The sequence below is a fragment of the Haliotis cracherodii genome, unplaced genomic scaffold (genome assembly GCF_022045235.1).
Source record: "Haliotis cracherodii isolate W230 unplaced genomic scaffold, xgHalCrac1.p SCAF_6, whole genome shotgun sequence".
Classification (NCBI taxonomy): domain Eukaryota; kingdom Metazoa; phylum Mollusca; class Gastropoda; order Lepetellida; family Haliotidae; genus Haliotis; species Haliotis cracherodii.
The window spans coordinates 59654317-59667713 of NW_027266319.1; the positions used below are offsets into that span (position 1 = coordinate 59654317).

At 45.6% G+C, this 13397-nt stretch overlaps 1 protein-coding gene across 1 annotated transcript in view; it reads right to left on the reverse strand.

Moving 5' to 3' along the window:
* LOC139446754 (ectopic P granules protein 5 homolog) overlaps positions 1-13397 on the reverse strand; it is a 75369-nt gene that overhangs the window by 4426 nt on the left and 57546 nt on the right. The window contains exons 37-42 of the mRNA XM_071228064.1: positions 12383-12553; positions 11204-11379; positions 9968-10147; positions 9121-9278; positions 3418-3617; positions 1646-1894 (exon numbers count right to left, since the gene is read on the reverse strand). Of these exons, the coding sequence (XP_071084165.1) occupies positions 1646-1894; positions 3418-3617; positions 9121-9278; positions 9968-10147; positions 11204-11379; positions 12383-12553 (1134 nt within the window). The remainder of the gene's footprint in view (positions 1-1645; positions 1895-3417; positions 3618-9120; positions 9279-9967; positions 10148-11203; positions 11380-12382; positions 12554-13397) is intronic.

Below are 13397 nucleotides of genomic sequence, written 5' to 3' on the forward strand. Positions count from 1 at the left end.
TCCTACTCATCATGTTTGCTGCTGCTGAGTATGTAAAGATTAAAAAACAGATGTATCTCAGGATGATAAAGAAATACCTTATGCCACACACTTTAAGAGAAGATGAGTGAGTGAGTGAGTGAGTATGGTTTTACAATGCTATTAGCAATACTCTAGCAATATCATGGTGGGGAGAAGATGTGTTCCTTGGCAACATCCTTCACAACTGACAACTTATCAAACCTTTTAGTAAATTCAAACATTCAACTTTGATGTTTTCCATCATTTTCGAGGAACCCCTACAAAAAAAAGTTCAGAGATGAAGCCAAAACGGCTAAACATTTAACGACGACCGTCAGTTATGCAGATGTGTAACACCTTTTGGTATGTTTTACATCCCTTCAAACAAAATATCAACCAAATCAAGACATAATACCCTTGTCGTGAAATCAAGACAGCTAGGAACACAAAGTTTCACAAATGATACAGTATACTCAAATTGGAAAGGTAGCCTTCTGTGTGAAAAGAATTACATATTGTACCCATGTCCAAATCCAAATCCAGGCCTTCCGCATGGCGAGCGAACGCTTTAACCACTTGGCTACCAAACTGGCCCTCATATAATGTATGTTAGTTGTGTAACGTCGCATTGTTCACATATTATTCCAGCTATGTGACAGTGACCAATATTGTGATCAAAGATCCACACCCTCCGGGTATGGTATGGCTGACCACCTGACCCATTCTAACCTAAAAACCACAGGGCCCAGCAAACAAAATCAAACAGTAAATCTGAAAGATCACTTTTCCTGTGTGAGTGGGCATTTCATTCTGAGCTACTTTAAACAAATTAGTCTGTAACAAAAATTTGAAATACGTATGTGAATAACTTACTGCCTGTTTTTAAATTTAGTGTGATGCTTTTATCAACAAAGGTTATCGAAGGCTCTGTCCGGGAAAGTACCGTAAAATAATTGTCAACCCGTGTGACACATAATTCCTGTCATCATCGATGCAACTACCATCAACCAGTGTTTTAAGCCAACACAGACTGAGTATTTTTTAATATTGGCTAGCATTGTGCACAACCACCAGTAGCTAAAGTGATGAAGTCAATCCTGCTGGGGTATCATGCCGGAAGCTGAGGCACCATCAGTCCTAATGATCCCTACCGAGGTGTCCTAGCTTTGTTTGCTGATGGCCTATACCCCATGTTTTATACTGTATAAATAATATTGTTATGCCCAAACATGTTTGAGAAATTTGTTTTCAAATATAACTCTTTATTTATGACTCACTTGTGAATATATCAACTTGTTCTCGTCGCTATATGTCTGAAATAATGCTGATGCAACATTAAATTTTAACTCACTCACTCATACTAAAAATGAGTTGAGGTTAACGCCGCTTTTAACAGTATTCCAGTCATATCACGGCGTGTCAGCATGTGGGAGGAAAGCCCGAAGTGATGCAGGTCTTAGACGTTTACCACTTCAGTGAAACCCACGAGCACGGGTATGGTGCTGACAAACCTAGAAACATAATCGGGGCGAACTGGGATTTGAACCCACAATCATAGGTTTCTAGCGCGCCCAAGGGATGTAACTCTGCACAGCGAATTGCGAATTGCCCCTTCATACTAAAATGATGAGTGGTGTACACGTACCTGCTGTGAAGTAGACCTCGATGCAGGCCTCGGTGATCTGCACCATCTGTTGTAGGGAGGCCAGGCATCGGTTGGCGGCCTTGATGCAGGGGGTGAGTAGGATGCTGTGAGGGGAGGACTTGAGCCAGTCTGTGATGGTTGTCATGACGACACTGAGGGCGTTGCTGTCTGGGTTGCAGTTGTTGAGAAGACTGAGGACATCCTTGACCAGGTCAAGAGATTCTTCCTGCTGGGTCTTCATGTCCAACACTGAAGTCATAGATTGAACACATGCAGTAGACTTGCACAGATGCCAACCCACATTTTGTGTGTGTGGGTGCGTGTGTGGCCTCGTGTCTGCCCTTGTGCGTGCTCTAGTTTGTGTGTGTGTGGGCCTCGCACTTGCGCGACTGAGTTTGTGTACTGGTCAAGACAAATCCTATTTCTTCAAAGTGCTTGCCCACTGAGATACCATGTCCCAATTTTAACATGGATGCCCACTCAGACACATGATGAGGTGGCTGGGGATTCTTATCTTATTACCGTATTCGACGTAATAAGTAGATCTAGGGGGCTCTTATTAGAATATTATTTTGGTGAAAAAAACAGAGTTGAAAAATCGTAATTTTCATGGTTTATGCTGACAACCTGAAATATTTATATATACGACAAACATATTTTCCAGAATTTAATTGCCCATACTTAAGGGTGCATATAACACACGAGTGCGTATTATACATGAATAAATACTTCTTGTGTACATTGATCAATCGGAAGGAGTGCTAATTGAGGTAGTTGAAATTGATACATTTATAAGTTCAATAGATTACATAATGCTATTATTTATTATTAAGAAAACTTCTCACACTTTATTTGCACATTATCCTAACCAATCTGACCGCCTCCGTGGTCTAGTGGTAGAGCGTCCGCCCGGAGAGCGGAAGGTCCAGGGTTCGATCCCGTGCCGCGTCATACAAAAAGACGTTAAAAGATTGTACTTGTTGTTACCCTGTCTGGCGCTCGGCATTAAGGGGCTAAAACAAGGACTTGTCGGCTCGGAGTCAGTATACTGTGTCTGAGAGGGGTATTCATGTTAAACTGCGGCATGGTATCTCAGTGAGCTAGCACTATAAATCGGCATCAGTCCGGACTAGTACAAGCAGCCACACACACACATACACATGCATGCACGTCGCTATATAAGTGCAATAATCTTGGACGCAACGTTAAACCCAATTTCACCTCACCTCACCTCACCTAACCAATCTATATGAAGCATTACGAAATCTACCAGAAATTCTCCCCAAAGGAAGTATGTGGCACCAGAAGGCAGCATCAATGAATTCAGAACTTTTAATCTGATATGACACCTCTGAGCGCGATGATCTGACAAACACTCCACAGGAGGTCATGTCAGATGAACTTTTGGATCAGCCAATCAGCATGAAGGCTTCTAAATTTTTGGTATGAGTGAGTGAATCATTCATACCAGTATATCTGATTTCTGTATTGCAAAAATGGAGATAAGAGACAGTTATGTAATTTTTTATAATAAAGGCCTCATTATTAACTGTTGTGGATATTTTATACATCCTGACGTTACTCCTACTGGAGATTTCCAAGGCCACTATCTCGGAGGAGGTTCTCAACAAGCTAAAAAAAACCTACCAGAGGTTTCCACAGCCTCTATCTCTGTGAGGAGGTTCTCAACAAACTCCAAAAAATCCTACCAGAGGTTTCCACAGCCTCTATCTCTGTGAGGAGGTTCTCAACAAACTCCAAAAAAACCCTACCAGAGGTTTCCACAGCCTCTATCTCTGTGAGGAGGTTGACGATGACGGTGGAGATGGCCTCCGTGTTGATGTCTGCCCTGTAGGAGCACTGACAGAGCAGCTGGGTGATGCAGTGCACGTACATCAATCTCTTGGTGGACAGATCCTCTGACCAGGGCACGCCGGGGTCGTTGCTGAACCCTGCTCCCACCCGCATCAATCTGTAAGTGGAAATGAAGAAATGAAAAGATAAGAGTGATGCTTTCCTATACATAAAGAATGATCAAATTAATAAAGCATAGGTTGCCCAGTCTAAGGTGCTGCAATTTGAAAAAACAACCGGTGTAAAACAAATCTCATTCACTCATCTCTACAAAGCCATATCCTAATCCCCAAAATACAGAAAATGTCCTGGTTATGCCACAACAGTGACTTACTTGAGTGAGTGAGTTGGGTTTAACGCCGCTTTTAACAGTATTCCAGTTATATCACGGCGTGTCAGCTTAATGTTGGAGGAAAGCCCAAAGTGATGCAGGTCTCAGACGTTTACCACTTTGGTGAAACCCATGAGCACGGGTATGGAGCTGACAAACCTAGAAACATAATTGGGGCGAATCAGGATTCGAACCCACAATCATAGGTTTTTGGCGTGCCCAAGGGACGCAACTCTGCACAGCGAATTGCGGCGCCTTAGACGACTTCGCTACCCGTGCCCCCGCAACTTATTTGAGACCCAGTGTAATGGTTGGTGAAGAACCTAAATATACAACAAGGAATTTACTCGAGTCCCAGCGTAAAGGACAGAGGAGGCCTTAGAGATATGGTAACAGCCACTTACTTGAGTCCCAGCGTAAAGGACAGAGGAGGCCTTAGAGATATGGTAACAGCCACTTACTCGAGTCCCAGCGTAAAGGACAGAGGAGGCCCTAGAGATATGGTAACAGCCACTTACTCGAGTCCCAGTGTAAAGGACAGAGGAGGCCTTAGAGATATGGTAACAGCCACTTACTCGAGTCCCAGCGTAAAGGACAGAGGAGGCCTTAGAGATATGGTAACAGCCACTTACTCAAGTCCCAGTGTAAAGGACAGAGGAGGCCTTAGAGATATGGTAACAGCCACTTACTCAAGTCCCAGCGTAAAGGACAGAGGAGGCCCTAGAGATATGGTAACAGCCACTTACTCGAGTCCCAGCGTAAAGGACAGAGGAGGCCCTAGAGATATGGTAACAGCCACTTACTCGAGTCCCAGTGTAAAGGACAGAGGAGGCCTTAGAGATATGGTAACAGCCACTTACTCGAGTCCCAGTGTAAAGGACAGAGGAGGCCTTAGAGATATGGTAACAGCCACTTACTCAAGTCCCAGCGTAAAGGACAGAGGAGGCCCTAGAGATATGGTAACAGCCACTTACTCGAGTCCCAGCGTAAAGGACAGAGGAGGCCCTAGAGATATGGTAACAGCCACTTACTCGAGTCCCAGCCTAAAGGACAGAGGAGGCCCTAGAGATATGGTAACAGCCACTTACTCAAGTCCCAGCGTAAAGGACAGAGGAGGCCCTAGAGATATGGTAACAGCCACTTACTCGGGTCCCAGCGTAAAGGACAGAGGAGGCCTTAGAGATATGGTAACAGCCACTTACTCGAGTCCCAGTGTAAAGGACAGAGGAGGCCCTAGAGATATGGTAACAACCACTTACTCGAGTCCCAGCGTAAAGGACAGACGAAGTCCTGGAGATATGGTAACAGCCACTTACTCGGGTCCCAGCGTAAAGGACAGAGGAGGCCCTAGAGATATGGTAACAGCCACTTACTCGAGTCCCAGCGTAAAGGACAGAGGAGGCCCTAGAGATATGGTAACAGCCACTTACTCGAGTCCCAGTGTAAAGGACAGAGGAGGCCTTAGAGATATGGTAACAGCCACTTACTCGAGTCCCAGTGTAAAGGACAGAGGAGGCCTTAGAGATATGGTAACAGCCACTTACTCAAGTCCCAGCGTAAAGGACAGAGGAGGCCCTAGAGATATGGTAACAGCCACTTACTCGAGTCCCAGCGTAAAGGACAGAGGAGGCCCTAGAGATATGGTAACAGCCACTTACTCGAGTCCCAGCCTAAAGGACAGAGGAGGCCCTAGAGATATGGTAACAGCCACTTACTCAAGTCCCAGCGTAAAGGACAGAGGAGGCCCTAGAGATATGGTAACAGCCACTTACTCGGGTCCCAGCGTAAAGGACAGAGGAGGCCTTAGAGATATGGTAACAGCCACTTACTCGAGTCCCAGTGTAAAGGACAGAGGAGGCCCTAGAGATATGGTAACAACCACTTACTCGAGTCCCAGCGTAAAGGACAGACGAAGTCCTGGAGATATGGTAACAGCCACTTACTCGGGTCCCAGCGTAAAGGACAGAGGAGGCCCTAGAGATATGTTAACAGCCACTTACTCAAGTCCCAGTGTACAGGACAGAGGAGGCCCTAGAGATATGGTAACAGCCACTTACTCGGGTCCCAGCGTAAAGGACAGAGGAGGCCCTAGAGATATGGTAACAACCACTTACTCGAGTCCCAGCGTAAAGGACAGACGAAGTCCTGGAGATATGGTAACAGCCACTTACTCGAGTCCCAGCGTAAAGGACAGACGAAGTCCTGGAGATATGGTAACAGCCACTTACTCAAGTCCCAGCGTAAAGGACAGACAAAGTCCTGGAGATATGGTAACAGCCACTTACTCGAGTCCCAGTGTAAAGGACAGACGAAGTCCTGGAGATATGGTAACAGCCACTTACTCGAGTCCCAGTGTAAAGGACACAGGATGTTCTGGAGATGACAATTGCCACTTACTCGAGTCCAAGTGTAAAGGACACAGGATGTCCTGGAGATGACAATTGCCACATACACGAGTCCAAGTGTAAAGGACACAGGATGTTCTGGAGATGACAATTGCCACATACACGAGTCCAAGTGTAAAGGACACAGGATGTTCTGGAGATGACAATTGCCACATACACGAGTCCAAGTGTAAAGGACACAGGATGTTCTGGAGATGACAATTGCCACATACAAGAGTCCAAGTGTAAAGGGCACAGGATGTTCTGGAGATGACAATTGCCACATACTCGAGTCCAAGTGTAAAGGACACAGGATGTTCTGGAGATGACAATTGCCACATACACGAGTCCAAGTGTAAAGGACACAGGATGTCCTGGAGATGACAATTGCCACATACACGAGTCCAAGTGTAATGGACACAGGATGTTCTGGAGATGACAATTGCCACATACACGAGTCCAAGTGTAAAGGACACAGGATGTTCTGGAGATGACAATTGCCACATACACGAGTCCAAGTGTAAAGGACACAGGATGTCCTGGAGATGACAATTGCCACATACACGAGTCCAAGTGTAAAGGACACAGGATGTTCTGGAGATGACAATTGCCACATACACGAGTCCAAGTGTAAAGGACACAGGATGTTCTGGAGATGACAATTGCCACATACACAAGTCCAAGTGTAAAGGACACAGGATGTCCTGGAGATGACAATTGCCACTTACTCGAGTCCCAGTGTAAAGGACAGAGGATGTTCTGGAGATGACAATTGCCACATACACGAGTCCCAGTGTAAAGGACAGAGGAGGTCCTGGAGATATGGTAACAACCACTTACTCGAGTCCCAGCGTAAAGGACAGACGAAGTCCTGGAGATATGGTAACAGCCACTTACTCGAGTCCCAGCGTAAAGGACAGACGAAGTCCTGGAGATATGGTAACAGCCACTTACTCGAGTCCCAGCGTAAAGGACAGACGAAGTCCTGGAGATATGGTAACAGCCACTTACTCGAGTCCCAGCGTAAAGGACAGACGAAGTCCTGGAGATATGGTAACAGCCACTTACTCAAGTCCCAGCGTAAAGGACAGACAAAGTCCTGGAGATATGGTAACAGCCACTTACTCGAGTCCCAGTGTAAAGGACAGACGAAGTCCTGGAGATATGGTAACAGCCACTTACTCGAGTCCCAGCGTAAAGGACAGAGGAGGCCCTAGAGATATGGTAAAAGCCACTTACTCGAGTCCCAGTGTAAAGGACACAGGATGTTCTGGAGATGACAATTGCCACTTACTCGAGTCCAAGTGTAAAGGACAGAGGAGGTCCTGGAGATGACAATTGCCACATACACGAGTCCAAGTGTAAAGGACACAGGATGTTCTGGAGATGACAATTGCCACATACACGAGTCCCAGTGTAAAGGACAGAGGATGTTCTGGAGATGACAATTGCCACATACACGAGTCCAAGTGTAAAGGACACAGGATGTTCTGGAGATGACAATTGCCACATACACGAGTCCAAGTGTAATGGACACAGGGTGTTCTGGAGATGACAATTGCCACATACACGAGTCCAAGTGTAAAGGACACAGGATGTTCTGGAGATGACAATTGCCACATACACGAGTCCAAGTGTAAAGGACACAGGATGTCCTGGAGATGACAATTGCCACATACACGAGTCCAAGTGTAAAGGACACAGGATGTTCTGGAGATGACAATTGCCACATACACGAGTCCAAGTGTAAAGGACACAGGATGTTCTGGAGATGACAATTGCCACATACACGAGTCCAAGTGTAAAGGACACAGGATGTTCTGGAGATGACAATTGCCACATACACGAGTCCAAGTGTAAAGGACACAGGATGTTCTGGAGATGACAATTGCCACTTACTCGAGTCCCAGTGTAAAGGACACAGGATGTTCTGGAGATGACAATTGCCACATACACGAGTCCCAGTGTAAAGGACACAGGATGTTCTGGAGATGACAATTGCCACATACACGAGTCCAAGTGTAAAGGACACAGGATGTTCTGGAGATGACAATTGCCACATACACGAGTCCAAGTGTAAAGGGCACAGGATGTTCTGGAGATGACAATTGCCACATACAAGAGTCCAAGTGTAAAGGACACAGGATGTCCTGGAGATGACAATTGCCACATACACGAGTCCAAGTGTAAAGGACACAGGATGTTCTGGAGATGACAATTGCCACTTACTCGAGTCCCCGTGTAAAGGACACAGGATGTTCTGGAGATGACAATTGCCACATACACGAGTCCCAGTGTAAAGGACACAGGATGTTCTGGAGATGACAATTGCCACATACAAGAGTCCAAGTGTAAAGGACACAGGATGTTCTGGAGATGACAATTGCCACTTACTCGAGTCCCAGTGTAAAGGACACAGGATGTTCTGGAGATGACAATTGCCACATACACGAGTCCAAGTGTAAAGGACACAGGAGGTCCTGGAGATGACAATTGCCACTTACACGAGTCCCAGTGTAAAGGACACAGGATGTCCTGGAGATGACAATTGCCACTTACTCGAGTCCCAGTGTAAAGGACACAGGATGTCCTGGAGATGACAATTGCCACATACACGAGTCCAAGTGTAAAGGACACAGGATGTCCTGGAGATGACAATTGCCACTTACACGAGTCCCAGTGTAAAGGACAGAGGAGGTCCTGGAGATGACAATTGCCACTTACACGAGTCCAAGTGTAAAGGACACAGGATGTTCTGGAGATGACAATTGCCACTTACTTTAGTCCCAGTGTAAAGGACAGAGGAGGTCCTGGAGATGTGGTATCAGCAGATGTAAACAACAACTAACATGAGACACAGTGTAAAGAACAGAAGAGGTCCTGGTTATATAACAACAGTGACTTACTTCAGCCCCAATGCAAGAGCGGACGACCTCTCTGCCAGGACACAGACGGGGTCACAGCACTGCATGAACCAGTTGCTAGCCACCTTATAGCTGGACGACCCCACGTACAGCCAGTTGAAGTTCTCTGCAGCTGTCAACAACTTGACACTCTCCGGTTTCTGGAAGAGGAGCATTCACAAACAAATATAAGTCAGTGGTTGATTAAGGGGATGTTTGTTGTGTCGAGTCAGCGGCCTGTCAATAACCTAGACCAGACAAACCAGTGATTAAGTGAAGTGAAGATATTACAAGCAATATGATAACTGACATAATATGAACAGGCTACTGATTCTTATATGGACACACTCCAGTGTTTCAATATTTGATCCATTGTGTTATAGAACAATAATTTGCTACATTAACAATGGTTGCCAAATTCAAGCCCCATTCAATGCATTTTATTCAAACGTAAAGGTAGATAAGACTCCTAACCCCTCCATCAGCTCTCCCCACCCACCTCCAGGAGTGACTTGTCCCCATAGCACTGCACCAGCAGGATGAGCAGGGCTGACTCCCACACCCTCCATCAGCTATCCCCACCCACCCACCTCCAGGAGGGACTTGTCCCCATAGCACTGCCCCAGCAGGATGAGCAGGGCTGACTCCCACCCCTTCCATCAGCTATCCCCACCCACCTCCACGAGGGACTTGTCCCCATAGCACTGCACCAGCAGGATGAGCAGGGCTGACTCCCACCCCCTCCATCAACTATCCCCACCCACTTACAGGAGTGACTTGTCCCATAGCACTGCCGCAGCAGGATGAGCAGAGATGACTCCCACCCCCTCCATCAACTATCCCCACCCACCTCCAGGAGGGACTTGTCCCCATAGCACTGCACCAGCAGGATGAGCAGGGCTGACTGGAACCTGGCTGTCATGTCTGGGGGCTGGTAGATCATGAGGTACTGCACCAGCTCATTCCACGTCACTTTCGTCAGGATGTAGCCAATCAGGTGGAAGCATGGTGCGGTCACACGCTCCTTCAACTGAGAAGTAAATAAGAACTGGTTTAACATTTGATCCACCTTTCAAATTGTGCAATATGTTTCAAGCAGCTGATATAAATGGATAACAATCACAGTGAGAAATCAACGTTTGTTGTTTAATGCCGCACTCGGCAATATTCTACCTATATGACGGCGGTCTGTAAATAATCCAAGTCTGGACCAGACAATCCAGTGATTGACATCATGACCATCGATCTATGCAATTGGGATATGATCACATGCATCAACCAAGTAACTGAGAATGACCACCCGATCCCAACAGTTGCCTCTTACAACAATCATAGTCGCTCTTACGGCAAGCATGGGTTGCTGAAGACCTATTCTACCCAGACCTTCACAGGGTCAATATAAATCAATAAAAATCAATATACAGGGTTGCATGTCAAAGCTCCAAATTTAAAAAAAATATAATAAACATGATAATGTGAACCTCTAGTTTCTATACAGAAATCATATAATTTTTAAATTAAACCGACCATTTGATACTGTGGAATTAAAGCTGTTTACATAAAAAATTCCCTGTATTGACATCTGTTTTATGTGGCCATAGTGATACTCACCTTTTGCGGCCAATTAATCATAAATCATCGACCCCTAAGTTACCTGATTCCACCCGCCTGCAACTCCCACCATGCACAGCCCACAATGTCTGCCAGCCAGGATGTCTCAATTACAGCGATCACTTACAACCTTACTACTACACTACTGACTTGTTACTGACAGGGGGGCACGGGTGGCCCTGTGGTCTAAGTCGCCATATTTCACTGTGCAGAGATGCGTCCCTTGGGCACGCCAGAAACCTGTGATTGTGGTTTCGAATCCCAGTTCGCCTCGATTATGTTTCTAGGTTTGTCAGCACCATACCCTTGCTTGTGGGTTTCACCGAAGCGGTAAACGTCTGAGACCTGCATCACTTCGGGCTTTCCTCCAACATTAAGCTGACACGCCGTGATATAACTGGAATGATGTTAAAAGCGGCGCTAAACCCAGCTCACTCACTCACTCACTGTTACTGACAGAAAGGTCATCCATCACCTGTGCCATCATCTCCAGGAGCTGCAGGTCAGGCTTGAGCTGCTCCCAGGGGAGCTGCCTCAGCTCCTGGTTGTAGATGTCGGCGATGCAGATGGGCAGGGCGGGGGTGGACAGGCAGTTCATGTGGTACATCAGCAGCATGCCTAGCACTCGACCATCCATGTCCGCCATCTTGGCTGCACACACAAAAAACTCCTGTCAGGCTTTTTGTTAATGTCAACATTTGTGACCAACCATAAGGGACCTTATAGGTTGAAAATCACATTTTGACTTTTTATTATATTTTAAAACTACAACATCTTCGGAACACAAAAATATAGTTCACGGCCTTCAATTCAAACTTATTACAGAGATACATGACATCACACATGGCTATCTTCCCTGAAGCAAGTTGACGTCTAACGTTTTTATCATGTCACAGCACAATTGTATCTTAGCACCCATAAGGTCCCTTTTCCCCGGCCGGGTCACACATATTGTTATTATTATACTACTCCACTGATAGCGAATATCACATATGTCAATGTGTCATATTTTTTTAATATATACTTGACATATTAGAGTCAGTATGTATTATGGCAAAATAAACATATTTAAAGTTGAGAAGTATATGCATCATGAAGTGAATGTTGTCATATTCTGCAGTTACCAATATCCAGAAATGACCAACGATCCACAGAGTTTAGCTTGGTGACTTATGGGTCCTGTTGAGAAATTGTCTGAATTCTTGTGCATTGTGTACTTCCAAGTAACAAATCATCTTCTTTTATAAAAGGGCTAAAAACATTGTGCAAATCAGTGCCAATCAGTTGTTATTTCACCCAATCAAACATAATTTTAGCATAATAAAGGAAATAACAATAATGGTAGGTTTGTCGTTCAACGCCACACTCAGCAATATTCCAGCTATATGACTGCGGCCTGCAAATAATCGAGTCTGGACCAGACAATCCAGTGATTGACATCATGGGCATCCATCCATGCAATTGGAATATGATGACAAGCATCAACCAAGTCAGCGAGACTGACCACCCGATCCCATTAGTTGACTCTTACAACAAGCATAGTCGCCTTTTACGGCAAGCATGGGTTGCTGAAGATCTATTCCACCCCGGATCTTCATAGGTCTATAACCATGTACTGTACTTGATGAGTCATTAGTTCAGTGAGGGAGTTTACCTGAGAACTGTATTCTGATGTAGTCCACCACCTTGCGGAACATGGCCACCATCTCCAGAGCCAAGAGGCTGTCACTCTCTATCCAGGGGTACCAGGTCTGCTGGGGGTTGCTCAGGGGCTGGATCCACGCAGCAAACAGGTCCAGGACCTGCTTCCATGTCATGTCCAGCACTGACACAGACAACAGGACACAGCTATGAGCTTGCATGTTAAAGAATGGGAGATACCACAGTCATAGTGTTGAGATAACAATGTGTCAGTGGTCCCTGGACAAGTTCCACAAAGGGACTTACATGACAATGGAAGAGTGTCCAAGTTAAAGAATGGGAGCTACAACAGTCATAGCGCTGAGACTACAATGTGACAATGGTCCCAGGACAAGTTCCACAAAGGGACTTACATGACAATGAAAGAGTGTCCATGTTAAAGAATGGGAGCTATAACAGCCATAGCGCTGAGACTACAATGTGACAGTGGTCCCTGGACAAGTTCCACAAAGGGACTGACACAACAATGGAAGAGTGTCCAAGTTAAAGAATGGGAGCTATAACAGCCATAGCGCTGAGATAACAATGTGACAATGGTCCCAGGACAAGTTCCACTAAGGGACTTACATGACAATGAAAGAGTGTCCAAGTTAAAGAATGGGAGCTATAACAGCCATAGCGCTGAGACTACAATGTGACAGTGGTCCCTGGACAAGTTCCACAAAGGGACTGACACAACAATGGAAGAGTGTCCAAGTTAAAGAATGGGAGCTATAACAGCCATAGCGCTGAGACTACAATGTTTGTTTTATTGTTTGATGTATAACCCGGCACTCAGCAATATTCCAGCTATGTTTGTGAAATGAATTCTAGTTTGGGTCAATTTTTAATGTGTATGAGATATGACAATGGCTGCGATGATTGCATTATGCATCTTCCCGAGGCAGGAGAGTTAACTGACTTTAAAAGTCCAGTTTCCACCCTTGCCGAACTAGGCTGGAATTCCTGGGCCTGATCGTTGCTCCACC